This window comes from Marmota marmota, unplaced genomic scaffold (genome assembly GCF_001458135.2).
Source record: "Marmota marmota marmota unplaced genomic scaffold, marMar, whole genome shotgun sequence".
NCBI lineage: Eukaryota > Metazoa > Chordata > Mammalia > Rodentia > Sciuridae > Marmota > Marmota marmota.
The window spans coordinates 23474479-23494598 of NW_026000142.1; the positions used below are offsets into that span (position 1 = coordinate 23474479).

The 20120-nt window shown below is 35.3% G+C and overlaps 1 protein-coding gene across 2 annotated transcripts in view; it reads right to left on the bottom strand.

The window, feature by feature from the left end:
* Nucleotides 1–20120, bottom strand: part of Prkar2b (protein kinase cAMP-dependent type II regulatory subunit beta) — a 93928-nt gene that overhangs the window by 18173 nt on the left and 55635 nt on the right. For both annotated transcript variants that reach the window (XM_015488346.2, XM_048786113.1), the window contains exons 3-5: nt 18671–18723; nt 14026–14109; nt 857–963 (exon numbers count right to left, since the gene is read on the bottom strand). In XM_015488346.2, the coding sequence (XP_015343832.1) occupies nt 857–963; nt 14026–14109; nt 18671–18723 (244 nt within the window). The remainder of the gene's footprint in view (nt 1–856; nt 964–14025; nt 14110–18670; nt 18724–20120) is intronic.

The following is a 20120-nucleotide window of genomic DNA, read 5'->3' on the forward strand; positions in this document are numbered from 1 at the left end:
GAGGAGACAGAAGAAAGACAGACTTCTCAGCTGAATATAACTTTACCCAGAGAAGCAGATGTAATCCAGCAAATCGGCTGGGAGATGATCTGTGTTCCATGCAAAACTGGAGAACTTAGGGACACCAACTATCACATGAACACTTTGTCATCACTTTACAAAAGTGAAGAAATGAGGACTCAGCCCAGACTGCTCCTGTTAAGCTTCCATTCTCATTTGTTTCATGAATAAGGCACACTGTTCTTTGATGAAGTAAAACTCAAGTTTTCTGCATTCAATTTTCAAATGTGTGCACACTCATTTTAATAAAACAATTTCTCTAAAGTTTTTTATACACAAATATAATAAGGCACAAATAATTTCTGGAAGTACACACAAACTTTGCACTGTATTGAATAAATATACTGAAGCAACTGGAAGAAAAGACCAGCTTTTAACTTTATGCCTTCAAAATATCTGAATTCTTTCAACCATGAGGATGTTTTACTTTTATAGCTAATAAAATAACTTGTAAAAATATTAATTTGTATTTTATTTCTATCTCACTATAATAGTCATCTACTACATACTATTACATACTATCTTCCAAATGCAAGCAAGCAAATGAGGAAGCTCACATTAAAGACTAAGATTTAGGGATTAACCAAATATCATCAGTTCCTCTATAAACCAAGCTTCTTTTCAGGATCCAGTGTGGTTTCAATGCAGGTACAGGTTTACTATGCCTAATATGTACTAATAACAATAAAGAAGCAATAGCAACTATCATATATTAACTTTTCAGTTGTCATAATAACTGCTGGGATTCTACACAAAAAGTTCTTTAAATTTCAGTAGTGAATTAGATAAAACTTACCTATCAATTACATAAAAGTTGTCACCATCATCGCCTTGATCAATAACATGCTCCCCTTCTTTGACCAACTTTTCAAACATGGCATCTAATACTTGAGACATCTGCTCCTATTTTTTTAAAAAAATAAGATATAATCTTTATATTTATCAAGAATGTTTTCATAAGTGACCACAATTACCTTTATATCTGTGAATGATCTCAAAGAAGTAGAAATATCAACATTGCCATTAAGTCTTACCAGAAAAATGCACTCACTATATAGTTTTCTGTATTGCATACAAATGATTATACAGTCAATCTCAGATTCAATTTTGAATAAAGTTAATTATAATTAGTCTATTTCAGAATATTTGCAAATGTCACCATTTTAAAATAAAAAATAAATCACCATATATGTTGTGGGAAAATTAAATTTTAGCAACTAAAATGACCAGTTTGGTAAAGAATTCTTTCAAAGATACCTGTTTTTAAAACTTCCTAGAATTAGAACTTCACTAGAATTTATGTCAAAATTACCCAAACACTTGATGAACTTAGATCCTCATCCCAATCCTTCTTTTCATTTTAGCATCAAAAGCAAAATAGAAACAAAACAAATATTCCATTACTATTCTTTATCATTAAGCAACCATATACCTCACCAGGGCAGATCTATCAGAAATATCAAACTGTTACTGAACAACTACTTAAACTATATTAAATTTTTATCCTGCTCAAGTGTGATTGACAAGAATTAAAGATAAACTTCAACAAATGAGAATAAACTTGGAGGTGAAAGAAATCCTTCCTCAGAACACATACAGGAACAATTAAGACATCTGAACAGACAGAGCAAATAGATGTGGAGGAGAACATGGTACAACAGTAACAGAAAAGTCAGGAGCCCGGAGGTGTATGTGTTTTACCACTTCTAAGTTCTAAGCTCTTGGCCAAGTCACTCTGTGAGTACAAAAAAGCTGTGTATCACTTACTGCCCAGGTCCAAATCAGTTATTATTACAACCAAATTAAAGAGCTAATATGAGATTAGGATGGCAAATGAAAAGAGTTTGAAAAAAAAAACAACATTTTGGATCAAGAGGATAACAAGTCACATGTGATTCTCCTCCTTTTGAGTCTCCATTCCAATTTTATAGGGGATGTCAAAATTTGAATCTATAACAGTACAGAGTATGGGAAAGGCACTTGATGGGTGAGAATTCCGGTGCAAAGACGGTGAGTTAGATGTGGCAGAGGGAGCTGTCCAGAGCAGTACAGATGGGCTACGGTGTGGAAGGACCAATGTGCCTACCCAACACCCAGAAAGGTCCCAAGTAGGAAAGCCCTGGTTCTATCAGGATGGGACTGAAACACAAAGCTGAAAACAAGTGCAATGGTTAGGGCCCTACAAGGATCGATTTATATCTTCCTTCAAAATCCACCTACTCTGAACACAGAATGCCTAGCAGTCAAGTGTTGACCCAACCCTTCCCAGACAAGAAAACAAATTAAAACTAGAACAGATGATGTGAACACTGGTGCCCTAGCACCAAGGTCCTCACTTGCTGGGATTGAGGGGTTCCTAGTGTAACAGCAGGCTCCACAGAAGCGCAGCCCGCACAGCATACCGGCTGACAGGCCTGCCCTGCTTACCAGAGTCCCCTCTCTGTTGCCCCTCTGGCAGCCTACAAGACTAACAAACAGCAAAAGAGGACCACATGGGGTGGCTATTTCAAGAATAGTAGAGAGCATTTAGAAAGTTCTGCTTGTATATCTAGATATTATATCCATGAGATTTTTTTAAAAAAGGTATTTAGAAAAAGAGCAAAAAGTGTATCTTGGAAATGTAAAACATGATTGCCAATCCCCTCCCCCCATATTAGACTTTTCAGAGCAGTTTTAGGTTCACAGGCACAATGAACAGACATCCCATACATATACCCACTGCCCATATACCTCCCCAGCCTCCCCATTAACAACATCCCCCACCAGAGTGGCAATTTTTACAGTTTGATGAACCTATATTGACATATCCTCATAACCCAAAGTCCACAGTTTACATTAGGGTGTATTCTCGCTGTTGGGTATTCTAAGTTGGGACCAAAAAATGTATAATGACACACATCCACCATTGCAGTATCACACAGAATAGTTTCATGGCCCTAAAATACTTGGTACCTCACCTACGCATCCCTCTTTCCCCCTGACTAATGGCAAACTGACCCTTTTACTGTCTCCATAGTTTTTCCCTTTCCAGAATGTCATATAATACTGGGAGCACAGAGCAGGTAGGTCGTCTTTTCAGGTTGCCTTCTTTTACTCAATAATATGCACATAAGGTTCCTCCATGTCTTTTCATGGCTTAATAGCTCATTTCTTTTTAGTGGAAAATAACATTCCATTGACTGGATATACTGCAGCTTTTTTTATCCATTCATCTGCTAACAGATATCTTGGTCACTTCCGAGTTTTGGTAATTATGAATAAAGCTGCTACAAACATCTACACACAGATTGTCACATCGGTGTTTTCAACTTCTCTATGTAGAAACCAAGGAGTTTCTTCTGAGTTTGTTTTTTTTTTTATAAGAGCCACAGCACATTTATTTTCACCTATATACAGTATTCAACTATGTGAATATACAGAAATAATTGCCATTTATCTTTCTAAAAAGTGATAATAGGGGTGGTACTTGATTTTCTTTTGCTTTCCTGGGATGAACAGTTCTACTTTAAATATACCTTTACACATCTCAGTGTTGTACACAACAGCAAATAATTGATAACAATTGGAATTTTGCATAGAACAAATACATTGTAACTTGGTGCAGACAATGCCAATGTGTTTTCCTAATGCTTGCTATATGAGCTACTTGATCTTTTTTTTTTATAATTGTTTTGTTTTTAATTTTTTAAATTTGTTTTAATTAGTTATATATTTTGGTAGATTACATTTATGTACTTTGATATATCATACACAGATGGGATAAAATTTCTCATTTTTCTGAGTGTAAATGTTGCAGAATCATATTGGTCATGCAGTTACATATACACACAGTAATAATGTTTGTTTCACTCTACTATCTTTCCTATCCCCACATCCCTTTCCCTCCCCCATCACTTCCCTCTACCTAATCTAAGGTAATGCTATTCTTCCCTAGTACCCCTGGCCTTATTTTGAATTAGCATCTGCATATTAGAGGAAACATTCAGCCTTTGGTTTTGTGGGATTGGCTTATTTCTCTTAGCATGATATTCTCCAACTCCAACCATTTACTGGCAAATTCCATAATTTTACTCTTCTTTAAAGCTGAGTAATATTCCATTGAGTATATATACCACATTTTCTTTATCCATTTATCTATTGAGGGACACCCAGGTTGGTTCACATAGTCTAGCTATTGTGAATTGAGCTGCTATAAACATTGATGTGGCTGCATCACTGTAGCATTCTGATTTTAAGTCCTTTGGGTATAAACCAAGGACTGGAATAGCTGGGTCAAATGGTGGTTACATTCCCAATTTTCTGAGGCATCTCCTTACTGCTTTCCATAGTGGATGCACTAATTTGCAGTTCCAGTTCCACCAGCAATGCATGAGTGTACCTTTTTCACCACATCCTCGTCAACATTTATCGTTGCCTGGATTCTTGATGATTGCTATTCTTTGACAGGAGTTTCTTTACCACATCCACCTCCCATAAAGCATTAATCTCTAGGATATATAAAGAACTCAAAAAACTTAACACACACACACACACACAAAATAACCCAATCAGTAAACAATAAATGGGCTATGGAACTGAACAGACACTTCACAGAAGAAATACAATTAATCAACAAATATATGAAAAAGTGTTCAACATCTCTAGCAATTAGAGAAATGCAAATCAAAACTACTCTAATATTTCTTCTGGGTTTTTGATGAAAATAGTTTTGTAAGATACTAACAAAGTATCTTCTGAAGTGTCCGTAGCATCTTACATTCCTACTAACAACAAATGAGAGTTCCTGTAGCTCCACATCTTCACCACCTATTGTTGGTGTCAGTGTTTTGAATATTGGCCATTCCGATAGGTAATGGTATCTCATTGTTGCTTTAATTTGCATTTCCCTGATGACATATGAGACACATCTTTTCATATGCTCACTGGTCATTTGTTCATCATCTTTGATGAGGTGACTGTTAAGGCCTTTGGTCCATTTTTGAATCAGGTTATTTTCTTACTCTTAAATTTTAAGAGTTTTTTATATATTTTGAGAGAACACTCTTTTATCATATGTATCTCCTGAAAATATTTTCTTCCAGTCTGTGCTTTTCCTTTCGTTCTGTTGACAGTGTCTTTTGCAGCACAGAAATTTCTGGATTTCATCCAGCTTTTTAATTCTTTCATATATTGTGCCTCTAATATTGTATGTAAATAAAAAGTCATCATCACTCCTAGATCATCTAGATTTTCTCCTGCATTACTTACTACCTAGGAGTTTTAAACCTTGAACATTTTTAGGTCTCTGATCCATTCTGAGTTCTTTTTTTTTTTTTTTTTTTTTTTGGGGGTGTAAGTTATGTGTATAGATTCCTTTTTCTTTGCAAGTATAGTCATTCCAGGACACAAAAATTAAAAATAAAAATAAAAAGACTATCTTTGCTCCATTACACTGCCTTTGCTCCTTTGTCAAAGATCAGTTAACATATGTGGAGATGTTTGGAGGCTATTTTGTTCCATTGGTCAATTTATGCATTCCTTTGCCAATATCACACTGTCTTGATTATCATAGCTTTACCCTAAGTCTTGAAGTCAGTATAAGTCTTCTTGTCCTTCTATATTGTATTTGCTATTTTGGGTCTTTAATCTCTCCAAATGTATCTATTTGGAGTATAAACTTAGAATCAATTTGTCAATATCTATGAAATAACTTGCTGAAATTTTTACTGGAATTGTATTGAATCCACAAATTGAATTGAGAAGACTCTACATCTTGACAATATTGAGTCTTCCTATCCATGAACATGGAATATCTCTCCATTTTATTTAGTTCTTTGTATTTTTTTTATGATCAGAGTATTATAGTTTTCCTCATGTAGACTGGATACATATTTCTGTTAAATTTATCTTTTGTTTTGGGGTGTGTGTGAATGTAAATGGTACAATGTTTTTAATTTCAAAATCTACTTGTTAATTATTGATATATTATAAAGTGATTGACTTTTATATATTAACCTTGTATCCTACAAACTTGCTCTAATCACTGTTAGCTGGGAGACTTCTTTTGTGGAACCTTGCAAGATAATCACGTCATCAATGAACAAAGATAGTTGTATTTCTTCCTTCTCAGCAAATATGGTTTTTGTTTTCCTTTGTTTTTTACTTAATTTTCTTATTACAATACCCAGGGCTTCCAGTACAGTTTTGAAAACAATGGTGAGAGGGAATTTATATTTTTTTGTTTATTGAGATAAAATTCACATAATATAAAATTAATTATTTTAAAGTGAATGATGCAATTGCCACAAGTTGTGTAACTCCTATGCAGTTCCAAGACATTTTCATCACCCCCAAAAGAAACTCTATGCCCATTAAACAGTCACTTGCCATTTTCATGTACCCCTCTCCCCTATAAACCATCAATCTATTTCCTTTCTCTACAGATATATCTATTCTGGATGTTTCAATATAATAGGATTATAAAATACATGACTTTTAGTTTCTAGCTTATTTCATTTAGCACAACATTTTCAAAGTTCATCCACATTGTAGCATGTATCACACTTTAATTTTCTTCAGTCTGAATAACATTTCCACAGTCTGTGTATACACTCTCTGTCAAAGGATATTTGGGTTGATTCCACCTTCTGACTACTGTGAATAGTGCTGCCATGAACATTTATGTACAAGTATTTGTTCTCAATTATTTTGAGCATACATCTATAAGTGGAATTACTAGATCATATGATACCTCTGCATTTAACTATTTGAGGAGCCACAAAGCTGTTTTCTAGCTGAAGCAGTGGCACACACCTGTAATCCCAGCAACTAGGAAGGCTGAGATAAGAGGATCGTAAGTTCAAGACCAGCCTCAGCAACTTAGTGAGATCCTCAGCACCTCAGTGAGATCCTGTCTCATATTATAAAAGGACTTGGCTTGGGATATAATTCACTACTAAAGCACCCCTAAGTTAGATTTCCAGTACCAAAAAAAGAAAAAATCCATTTTCTACAACAGCCAAATCATTTTACTTTACCACTAGCAATGTATGAGGGTTCTAATTTCTCTGTATCCTTGCCGACATTTATTATTTTTCTTTATTTTAATAATAAAGAAAAGTGGTATTTCATTACCACTGTCCCAAAGGGGATAAAGGAGTGGAACAGTATTTCATTGTGGGCTTTGTTGTTGTTGTTGTTTTAGATACTAGGGATTGAACTCAGGGCACTTGACCACTGAGCCCCAGCCCTATTTTGTATTTTATTTAGAGACAGGGTCTGACTGAGTTGCTTAGCACCTCACTTTTGCTGAGGCTGGCTTTGAACTTGAGATCCTCCTGCCTCAGCCTCCAGAGCAGCTGGGATTACAGGCATGCACCGCTGTGCCCAGCTCAGTGTGGTTTTGATTTGTGTTTTCCTAATGACTAACTATGTTGAGAATCTTTTCTTTTGCTTGTTGGTCATCTGTTTATCTTCTTTGGAGAAATAGCTACTCAAGAGCTTTGCCCATTTTAAAAATGGATTTTGTCTTTTTGACATTGATCTCGGTTACTTATGACTGCAAACATTTTCTTCCATTCTGTAGACTGTCTTTTCACTTTCTTTTTGGTAATATCCTGTGATATATAAAAATCTCACATTTCTATAAAGTCCAATTTCTCTCTTGTTCTTGCTGCTAAATTCAAGGTCATGAAGACTTAACCCTGCGTTTTCTTCTAAAAGTTTCATAGTTATATTATAGGTCTTTGATCCATTTTGAGTTAATTTTTTAATATGGTGTGTACAGGAGTACAACTGTGTTCTTTGCATGTTGATATCCAGTTGCCCTGGCACCTTTTGTTGATGAGACTGTTCTTTCCCCATTGAAAGGTCTCTACCCTTTTGTTGACAATCAACTGGCCGTAAATGTGTAAGTTTATTTCTAGACTCTCAATTCCATTCCATTGTTCTATATGTCTATCCCTATGCCAGTACCACGCTGTTTTCATTTTTGTACCTTGTAGTAAAAAAAATTTTTTTAGTTGCAGATGGACATAACACCTTTATTTTATTTATTTATTTATTTTAAAATATTTATTTTTTTAGTTGTAGTTGGACACAATATCTTTTATTCATATATTTTTATGAGGATCAAACCCAGGGTCTCACATGTGCAAGGTGAGTGCTCTACCGCTGAGCCACAACCCCAGCCCCTATTTTATTTATAGATTGATTTTTATATGGTGCTGAGGATCGAACCCAGTGCCTCACATGTGCTAGGCAAGTGCTCTGCCACTGAGTCACAACCCTAGCCCCTTGTAGTAATTTTTAAATTGGGAAATGTGAGTTCTAAAACTCTGTTCTTTTCCAATATTGTTTCAGTTACTAGAAGCCTCCTCTAATATGTATACAATTTTAATACAGTGGACAATAGCTAAACACTAATGTATTGTCATGGCTTAGCTCTAAAATACATAAAAGCTACCAGTTCAAAATTTCGTAAATAAATTAATATTGATTGAAAAATAAATTTAGAAAGAATATAAAACCTCTATTGGCATAGATATATTCCAGTAAAGAATCTATGTTCACATATCTCCATGGAATCTGATATACTGCTAAGTAAAAAAAGAATAGGCAGAACACTTGTGTAGATTTTACTGCCACCAAAATTTAAAAAAAAGAATATATTTTTATATGCATTGCATAACCCTGGGAAAATGTACATAATAGTGCTAAAAGGACTTGGCTACTGAGAAAGTGGGTTGCTGGGAGACGGAGGTGGAGAGGAGATTTCCTTTCACTATCTTTTGTTCATTTTGAATTTTTGTAAATTTTGTATGTGTACAAATTTAAATTTCTTAATTAAAAAGCCAAAAATCTATTTAAGCAGAGAAGATAATTTTACATCTTCATGTAGACTAAGAAAACCTTGGAAAAATGATGATGACAGGTTTGCAGGAAACCATCCCCTCCTTGGGTGCCTGTGTGAGCTCTGGCACCTATTTGTAGGCCAGCAGCCAGGGGCTGAAGATGAAGCCAAAGTGACAGTAAAACAGAGCTTTCTTGATATGGTGCTAATTGGCCCCATGGGCACCCTTTTACCCAAATGACTTCATCAACTCAAGCAACATATGGTCACCTATCAAAATTCTGAAGGTTGATTAAATGATTTACTAATATTTTAGTTCTCTTGCTATTTCTATTTCAATTCTTTTAGAAAAGGAGGAATATTAGCTTTATTGATTAGTTTCCACTCTAAATGTCAAATAGGGGAAAAAAGATGAAATCAATTGCTGTAGTAAATTTTTTGGTTATTAGAATCAGCTGAATTTTAAATTATACAGCTTTTAAATTATACAGGTTGAGAATTCATACCTGGATATATGAAAAAGTGATTTCTGATAAAATACAGAAAAATTATTTCTTTCACCACTTCTCTATGTGACAGGTGTCTGTTCTACTCAATCAAAATGTAATTTCCCCATAATTATGCATAGAGCGAGAACTTAGGAAATATTTAATATGCATAGGCTTATCATGATGACTGACAACTGCTATACGAAATACACATCTAATTCTCCTACAGAATGCAAAATTCAAGACTGAACTCAGTAAAGGGCTCTGACTCACTTAAGAAATAACAATTTACTCTGCATTAATGAAAGAGCCTATCATATACCATAGGAAAATTATTTCATTTAGTCTCAAATTAGAAATGTTTCAGAAGGAAAATGGCCTACTGAGTCGAGTGTTAAAATATTCATGAAAAGAATATCTTCAAAGAGATTGATAATTATAAATGCTGTGGCTCAATGTAGGAATATACAGTACTCCACGGAAAAAAATGTTCTGAAGTTGAGGAAGTGCAAGATTTTCAAGCTAAACAACGATGTCAGGAAATTCAAATGAAATAGTAGATACAAAGCCAAGATCATTCTTCTTGCTAGTTAGTAATTACTATTTCTCCTTCACGTTTTCCCAATTTCAGAAAGGAACTACCTTCACAGTCATTCTAGCAGTCATCTTAGACTTTCCTTTAGGCCCCAATTAATTCAACTACTAAGTACCAAAGTCTGTTAATAGTCATACTTGTCTAACTTTGGTGGAGGTGTAGAGGGTAGAGTTAAAGTGGGGAGAGTGATGAGAGACTTGGGTGAGAAAGGAATGGAGTAAGGAAGCCATGAAATTATTCAGGGAAAAACAATGGACCCGAATTAGGGAAAGGAGAAAAGGGACAGAAAGGAGTGGTTTTACAAAATATGCAGTATTCTCTGCCGAAAACTTTAGTTATGCCCACTGCTTATAGGATGGCATTCAGGAATGTTCCTTCATGAGTGGTCTTCACCCACACCCTAGCTGCCATCACTGGATGGTATCCCCCTAGGCTCTATCGGCATCACTCTTAGTACCCTGACTATGGACCAGAATCTATAATAGCCGGGCTTTGTGTGTGTGTTTCAAATTATAAATCCCAGAAGGATGAGAATCATGTCTAAACGTCATTGTCATCTTTTCTCCCCCATTTGACAATGCTTATACAAGTATTGAAACACAGTGAGAAGTCAAGAAATTGAATGGAAAGGAGCTACATGATAAGCAGAATATATACTGTATATGTAATTCAATAAAAATGTATTTGGGTTACTAGAAATAAAGTGTATCATAAAAAACCTAGGAGGCTGCTTGAATTATGAGATCAACCTAAAATCTTAATCTGCCATGTTGAAGGCTGAATTTCTTACTCCAGGTGGTAATTTGTTGAGGAAAATAAATGTTTACTTTTTTTTATATCCTGCATCATCTCTAAAAAGAGCTGAGATAGTAGGAGAATAAATAAAGCTGATTTAAGCTCAAATTTTTTTAATGATCCTTCGGAAATAACTATGTAAATATGTCTGCTTCTTGCCTATAAAACATTCCATAATAACAATTCATGTTTTGGGGTCTCTTCCTCCTCTGCCCATGAACTAGTTTTTAAAATTTACATAGAAGATCTTTGGCAGAGCAGTAAAAGAACTCTTAAAAAATCCTGTGTTTATAAAAATAATCACTTTAATTAAGTAAAGATACTCCTTCCCAGACTACACTAGCAAAATTCTTTAAAAATAGTTTAAAATACAACCATAATTTCACAATGCTTTAAGAGTTTAAGTTGAAATGGCAAAGTAAATCAATTTGACTTAGACGATAGAAAAGGAAGGATCCCAGGAATGTATAGCTAGAAACTATTTCATTCATGCTTGTTTATCACTTAGTGTATAGAAACCAGAATATCCCTGCTTAGTCACTTCTGAAGCATTAAAATTCCAGTTCAACGATTACAAACAAAATAACATATGGCAGTACCAAAATACTGAACTTGAACATTTTCATATCTAGCTGAGTAGTCCTCGCTACTATGTTGCAGACCAGAAGTGTCAACATTACCTGGGAGCTTGCGGAAAATGAAGGCCTTCAGGCTCCACTCTAAACATACTGAATCAGAATTCATTCTAACAAGTTCCCTTGAGGATATAAAGGCACATTAGAGTTTGGCAGGCACTATTTTTAAAGACCTTTGAAATTTTCCCATTTAAAATCCCAGTCAAAAAATAAGGAACCCTTAATGGGAGCCTACCCCTAGGTGTAAAGGAAGGATTGATTTTAGAGCTCTCTAATGGGTGCATTTGGAACCAAATAATCAAACACCTGTTTGGTCCTTGTCTTAGAGAACATCTGATCCACAGGCTAGTTTTAACACCAGCTCAGGATGTTGACCAGGTCATTGTTTCCTCAGCACTGACCACCACTGCTAGTTCAGTGGTGGTACAAGTGAATGTGGGGTGACAGGACTCACTCAACAAACTTGGGTAGACAAAGACATACCAGGGTATGTGAACAGCGGAATTCATAATGCGAAAGTGTAACAGTGCTCAATGTTTCACTGTTAACTTTTTTTTTTTGTACCAGGAATTGAACTTAGGGACACTTAACCATTAAGCCACATCCCCAACTCCTTTTTAATATTTTATTTAGAAACAGGTCTTGCTAAGTTGCTGAGGCTAACTCTGAACTTGTGATCCTCCTGCCTTAGCCTCTGGAGCCACTGAGATTACAGACATGAACCACCATGCCTACCTTCACTGTAACTTTTAACAAGATTTAAGTTAAACAATATTTAAATGTCATCATTTTATTACAAATAATAAATCTATCAAAAATATTATTCATTAAATATGCACACCAAGATAAATATGAAAGAACAACTCAAAACATTCCTATTTTAGTTCCAAGTTTTTTTAGAAACTGATGCGTTCAGAAAGCTCTGAGTAGCATATGTCTACCTAAAGAGACAGACGGGGATGGAAAAGACATAGCTCGCACCTCAAGAAATGGACAGAAGTACTGATAGATCTTTTGCATGGTTAGGTTGGGCCTTTCAGAGAAAATAATCTGGAGTCAGAGAAGGACATACAAACTTGTAACACAAGGCCTTACAAATCAGATTTTCAAAGTCACAAAATGTAATTCATGTTCTTGAATAAAAGGTATTAGAAACCAATGGAGACTTTTTTTTTTTTAATTTCAGGGTATAAATATGACCTAGTGTAGGAGGCCATGTATGAATTATGGGTTTGTCTGAGCTATCACAAGGCAGGGAGGTTGCTTTTCTGGGAACTCTTGGGTGAAATTCCCCAGTTCAAGAATGCCCAGATTATGCTAATACCCTGCCTTAGCTCACAGCCTTTGGTTCAAACGCAGCCATCCCAGAGGTAGAGGAAGGCGGCCCAACCTGCTAAGCTCCAGCCAGTTGTTTCTGCCATATTCTTAAGTTCTTTACATTGAATCCCACTGGTATTCCCACTCATAAATAAAGCCCACAGACTCCCTTTGGGGGGAAGTTAGACCCAGTCTCCATTAGAGCTGATCCCCATGGGATCCAGCTGTTTGGCTTATTTTTGTGTCTTATTTCTTAAATTTCTCATACCTTTAATATTTCTAATCTGACTTCACCACCCTAGCTCGGGGAAACTGAGTAAATGTCACACGGGTTGTGACTACCTAATATGGAAGAATTGGTATGATGCAGTACCTTAATCTTTAAAAAAATGTCCTTTTTAAGAAGACATCTCAAAAAAAGAGTAATTCTTGATTTAATGCATTCTCCTCTAGGGCATCAATCTGAAACCTAGAAGATGCAAAGTTTGACCAAAGAAAACAAAACACAAAATGTAGAGGTAATTACAAAAGGTGACTCAGTTTTCACTATGGAACATGGTAAGAATTATTTCCTAAATGATGAGGTAGCGAATATATGCATAATCTCTGATGAAGAAAGCATAACATCCAGGTTGAGAGTGTACGGCAAAACGTAAATAGTACACAATCACTCATACTAAGTGGGTATCTTAGAAATACCCAACCAAAGACTAGACATTTCAAAATCCTTACAAAGAACGAAAAGACCCCCTACTTTACAGCCAAGTAAAATGTTAATTTAAAAATATAATACAGAATTTTTCATTTGAAAATTTTAATAAAATTCCATACTATATTTTAAAAGTAACATTTTTATAAAATATTCAAATATAATTACTATTATTAGCTGTTAGGAAAGGCCCTCCAACATGGGTCCTAAGTATCCCTGCACATCCCTGCTGGGTGCATTCAGAATGCAAGGACCTGTCCGGTCTTTACCTGGATCATTTCTCAAGGTTGTATTTGTAAAGAAGCAACATGAAGGGATAAGAGAATGTCTCCCCCCAAATATCCCAGGCTATCTTACTCCTTCCTCTGAAAGTGTATAACTCCCCAAATTTAGTATCCCTCTCCTACAGCACAACCCACTGCATGCACAGGTATACACACTGGGGCCTCTGTCACCTCTGCCATCATCCCAGGATGATATGATGTTAGCTTGAAATGAGGGTAAAATTGAAGCCACTGCACAATTCTTGAACCTGGCACTGAAAAAAGAAAACAAACAAACAAAAAACTCATTCCTATTATTAAGATTAATCTTACCGGATCCAGGTTCTTAAAAAGCAGGATGTCTTTGCAAGCCTCTTGTAATCTATTTCTTTGATCATCAGTTTTGGGATGTATAATCTAAAAGGACACCAAATTAGAAAAACAAAGACAGTGGTGAGAACAAATTAAAATCTAACAGGAATGCCAAAAGGGGTTCACTCTAGGTTAGCACTGAGATTTACTTTAAATGGCTAGTAACTATCAGCCCACTAAGTAAGGAAAAGCAATACAGTTTGTCTCAGGGGGTGGTATACAGTCATCAATACAGCACTCCAGCATTCTTCAAAAGAGTGTTTCCCTAAAGTTAGCAAGTTGATTATGTAAAGGTTCATGACTGGCTATAAAGACTCCAAAGTTCCCAGCCAACAGGAGTAAGTACAAAAGGAAAACATGTTACAATGAAAATTTAGAGACTGCCTTTACTCAGTTTCTGAGTTTAATACTCTTTTAAGATGAAGCACTTTCCTTTGAAACTTGATGAACATTGTTTCTAGAAGCAGATAAATTCTTAGCTATATATTAGATGTGGGATTTTCATAAGGGAGAAAGCAATGATGCACTGCCAATTCAAGACAGCAGTGTGTGTTCAAGAGAAAGTGAATCCAAAGACTGCTGGCGTATTATAGTCTCAGTAAAGTTTTATTCCAGGAGGACAAAGACAGCAGAATGTCCTCTGTAAGAGTGGCTCATCAACTTTCAAGTTCCTTCTGACCAGCAGAAGGCTCACTAAACCAAAACACCTATTATTTTCTGTTTGTTTGTTTGCTTGCTTGCTTGCTAAGGACAGAACTCAAGGCCTTGCACATGCTATGCAAGTACTCTGCTATTTTAAGGACCCTACAAATACCAACTCATTTCCTATTAGTAACAGACCCCCATAAAGCAGGCACCAACTCAGAGGCAGGAAAATGACCTTGCCCAAATGACCTCTCCAGCATTTCCTGGTCCATTGCTGCAGAGCTAGGACTTGTTGCAGGCAGGCAATGATTTCTGAACCAGGGATCAGCAGGCAAGTTTGTTTTTCTATGCCTCTGAGTGAAGGATTGCTTTAATGACAGGGAAAAAAATTAAAGAATATTTTCCAATACATATGGGAAAAAATTAAAGAATATTTTCCAATACATAGAAAGTATGTAAAATTCAAATTCAATTGTCTATAAATAAGGTTTTAATGGAACACAGACATGCTTTCATTTATAAGTTGTCTAGCTACAACAGTACAGTTGAGTAGCTGCAAGAGACCTTAGAACCCCCAAAGTTCAAAAAAAAAAAAAAAGCCTCTATAGAAAAATTTTGCCAACTCCTGCTCTAAGGCTCTGCTGCCTGTCAATTAGAAGAATTACAACACAGTCAATAAATAAGGCTTACTCAGGTGTTTTTAAAGAGCACTAAGTATCTTGTTATGCAAGAGAAATCTGTAGAAGATATTTTCATTTTTGTCTAATCCATTCTCCACAAAGAGCTGAAAATTATCTTTTAAAACTATCCTCAGAACACCTCTTTCTCCAGCTTTAAACCTCAATGGACTCCATCCATCACATCTGTTGAGAAGTAAACCCCCATTCCTTCCTTCTCCACCCTATCTCAGCCACTCATCCAGCTACCCCTGCCTTCACTGGGAACCTCATACTCCTCCTAACAGTCAGCTCACGCCAAAATGCACCACTAGCTCTGGCCAGATCCTTCCCCATCCATCCTTCTCGTCTCAGCTCAAGAAGGCCTTCAACCACTCCAGAAAAACAGGGCCCCTGTTTGCATTAGGGGATTTTAATTCTTATACTGTTTTATTGCCCCGTTAGCACTTCACAGTTTGTAATTATTCATTAATTTACTTGTTTGTCTGCATTTGCCCCTAGACTCTAAATTCCAAGAGGGCGGGGGCCTATTCATTTTGCTCACTGTTGTATACCTAGCACCTAGGCAGATATGCAAAATATACTCCAAAAGAAATCTGTGGAGTAACAGAACAAAGAAACCCTCCACTCTTAAATTTATCAGCTCTACTCTTCCAGTAGCCATGTTAGATATAAAAATCCTTAAATTTTCAGTTATTAAAGGTATTCCAACTGAAATCTGTTATTTTCCAAAATAAGTTTTCAGTATCTAGATTTTCTTTGAATTCACATCAGAAGATAAATGCCTGTTTATACTAGAGATTTAATGATTTATGATGTACATACTCTTAAATTTGGTATTACATAGAGAAATAATATAAAATGTCCAGATGAAACATTATTCTAAACAGTGTACATTTTTCTCACAAACATTTTCCAATATCTGCCTAGATCTAATTAATGTTGAAATGTGTAGTACATTCCTAAGGGCAGTTTGCCTTATAGTTTCTATAACAAAAAGGTGAAGTTTTAGTAACATGTTTAGAGGAGAGAATATTAAGGATAACTGAGAACTTAAAGCACTTTATTAAAATCATTAACACATTATTAATACATTACCAAAAAATTTCAAATGTGGGGCTGGGGTAGTGGCTTAGTGGTAGAGTGCTTGCCTAGCATGTGTGAGGCATGGGTTTGATTCTCAGCACCACATATAAATAAATAAAATAAAGGTCCATGGACAACTGAAAAAATATTTTTAAAAAAAAATTCTTAAAGGTATTATAGTGGACAAATCTTGGAGTGAATGCCCAAACCCACAAAGAATCCCCTAGGAACTTCTCTAGGAACTGACTGCCCTTATTTATAGAAGTTGTTCCTGAGTAACCAACTTGACCTCCTAATCCTGTCCCCAATCTGGCCAACACTGGTTCTCCCAGAAACTTCTGGGAAATTAGAATTTTGAGCAGAGAGATACAGGAATAAAGAGAGACTGGAAGCTGGGTATTTTTCAATGACAACACTCAGTTCTGGTACCCTTGCTGCTGAAAACATCCCAAAGGTGGGTTACCTGTTAGTTACAGCTTGGCCTTTGAACTCTTTCTGAACTTGAGTAAGATCTCTACACACTATCCAATAAGCTCTCCCCAGTATTTTCTTTTTTGTGTGTTCATCTCAGTGTGAATGGGCTCTTTTATGCAGCCAAGGGTGGGTGTGTATGTGAGTGTGTGTGTGTGTGTGTGTGTGTTATTGGGAATTGAACCCAGGAGCAAAGGCTCCTTTAGTGAGGTATCCACTCTCCGACTCCATCACTTTTTTATTTTTTATTTTGAGAAAGGGATTCACTAAGTTAGTTGCCCAGGCTGGCCTTGAACTTGAGATCCTCCTGCCTCAGTTGCTGGGATTACAGGCAAGTGCCACTGCACCCAGCTAGCAGAGCAAATTTTAACACAGGGAGCCTCCCCATCAAAACTATTAGCAATTAGTTAGAGTGAACTAGCCAACATTTATTTTTCTCATAGGTTCAATGGAAGCTAAAATTCCTCTCAAGATCTCACAATTTTTGAGTCAATGAGACAATGCACAGTTTTTAAGTTGTACGGCTAAATTCTCTTTAATTTAGAGTTTTATTAATTTAAACTGCCTCATCAAACTTACCTTTATTATTATATTTTATCATAATCATTTACTTACAAATATAAAGAATGTGAGCAGTCTTCAAATGCTGCTGGACAGATAGGTATGTGATAGGCACAAGGTAGGGTTTTTTCAGACTTCACAGAGTGGTAAACAGCATGTCACAGATTAGCAAAAATATCTGGATTCCCAGGCTGGGATTTGAGGACTTCATCAGAATAACTGAAGTTCTGGTAGTGAGAAATAATACTTAGCGCTGGGAATCTTCATAGGATCAGGAGTGAAATGAGACTTCAAGATCTTCTGTGTCACAAGTCTCCTGATCTTTCTACCACTGGATTTCATGTGTATTTCAGGGAGCTTCATGATGTAATGACTAGGGACCTACCATCTGATTTTATTTATTAAAACTCAATCTAATTGAAGTAGTTTTCAGAGCTACATAAATAGGTTCTTATTTATACCTTTTAAGGTTAAAGAGAAAAGGGGGACGTTTACAAAGCATGTACTCAAAAAAAATTATTACTTTTCATTTCCAGGCACAGTAATCTCTTATTTACTTTACTTTCGACTGAATAAATAAAAGAAGAACCAAGTTAAAGGACACAGCTTAAAAACTGCGTCAAACCACACTGGACAAGTTCTTACAAAAACATTAGGGCCTCCAAGAAATCATTTGCTGGGCAAATAATCAACACATAGATTTTTTTTTTTTTAAATGGTAACTGCTGTACTGACACCTTCTATGTAATTTTACTGTGACTTGTTTCAGAGTAAGCTTCTATTGTTATCACTAATAGGAACAGCAGGTCTTCCCCAGCATTTTTCTTTACTAGAAGCACTTTCTAAGAAAAATAACATTATCACTATGAGAAAGACAGCCGAAAACATTTTTCATCACCAGGATGTATTTTGCAAAAGAAGTAAAACCAGAAATACAGTGAGCAATATGTTCATCTTTCCTTTTATCCAAAGAGACATATTTTTTGGATAAAAATAATTCTAAAGAATTTGAAACAGAAGTAGGCTATCAGAGGTAAGACTTGAAAATGTAATAATCAAAATAATTCCATTATGTCTCCTGTTAACCTGTATGCCCACTGGCATCTTTTCTATTACTCTTTATATGAATATCAATCGAAAATTAATTCATTCAGTAAATTACATACCCTGGACTCTGCATCATCTTCTTCTTCATCAGGATTATAGGCTTCTGCACATACTATAAATATAAAAACAGACTTTTTAAAGATTTGTTCATTAAAAAACATACTACAATAAATACATCTTTAAAAAACTAATATACAAAGAGTACCATGTTGTAAAAAAAATTAATTCCAGGGCAAGTAGTCTACCCTCTAAAACTGATTTTATAACATAATTTACAAGGAAATTCTTAGAATATAATGCTGTATTTTAAGACATTGACAAGTGCTTTAGCTTTCTTTCATTCAAAGCCTAAATCCTTTTGTCTTCATTCCCAAGGCAAAGAAATGCTTAAAACCTAAAAAGTTACCTTAAAGGACACACTCAAAAAAAGTCCAAGTCTGCTGTGAAATTTTATCAATTTAATCATATTGCTGAACAACTTTCATAAATTATCCATATTCTAACCTTTCAAGAACAATATTACTAATACTTTGCATATTCCCTTCATCTTTATTGTTTATAGTGCATATGCAATTTTAAAACCTGCTTTTTCATTTAACACTATAAGAATTTCACATGTCATCAGAGGCAGTAAATATTGTTTTTAAGGACTGAAGATTATTTATCAACTGCTATAATTAACTACTTCCCTAATGTGGAACATTTAGCTGGCTTTTATTAAAACAACTTTGCAATAAACATCTTCATACATAAATATTTGTCTACATTTCAGATTATGCTGTAGACGTTACTCCCAAGTGCTATTTTGGGGGGCTAAAAGGCATGATAAACTTTAGGGCATATTTATCATCATATTTCTTCCAGGGGGGTTGGACCCACCCATTATCCTACAAAGAATGTGTAAAAAGGCTTCTTGAACTCTACCACAAAATTAGATGTTACTGTTTATAATCTTCACCAATTTAAAAAAAAGGATTTAAGTTTTTCAAAATTATTAAATCTGACTCGTCTGGCATGCGCGGGGCACTGGGTTCGATCCTCAGCACCACATAAAATAAAAATAAAGATGTTGTGCCCACCAAAACCTGAAAAATAAATATTAAAAAATTCTCTCTCTCTTAAAAAAAAAAATGGCTCCTCTTTAAAAAAAATATTAAATCTGAACAATTACCTAGTGTTTATAGGCTGACCATATTTCCTCCTTTGTCTTTTGTCCATGGGGGAATATTTGGTTTCCTTTTCAAATTAACTAGTTTCTTAATCCAATGTTAACTGTTATATGAATTGTTTTATCCAATTTGCTTTTTAATGAGTTTTACAATGTTTTTATAGATCATGCATGTATGTTTTTAACATAGTGACATCTATTGAGGAATAAAATGCCCCAGTATGACTTAAACCCAACATTAAATATTATAGGAGTACCTCCTTCTTTTGAGATTGGACACCATTTTCTTATTTGCAAACCTGAAGATCTGCTACTTGCTTTTTCTTTAGATTTTTGTTTGA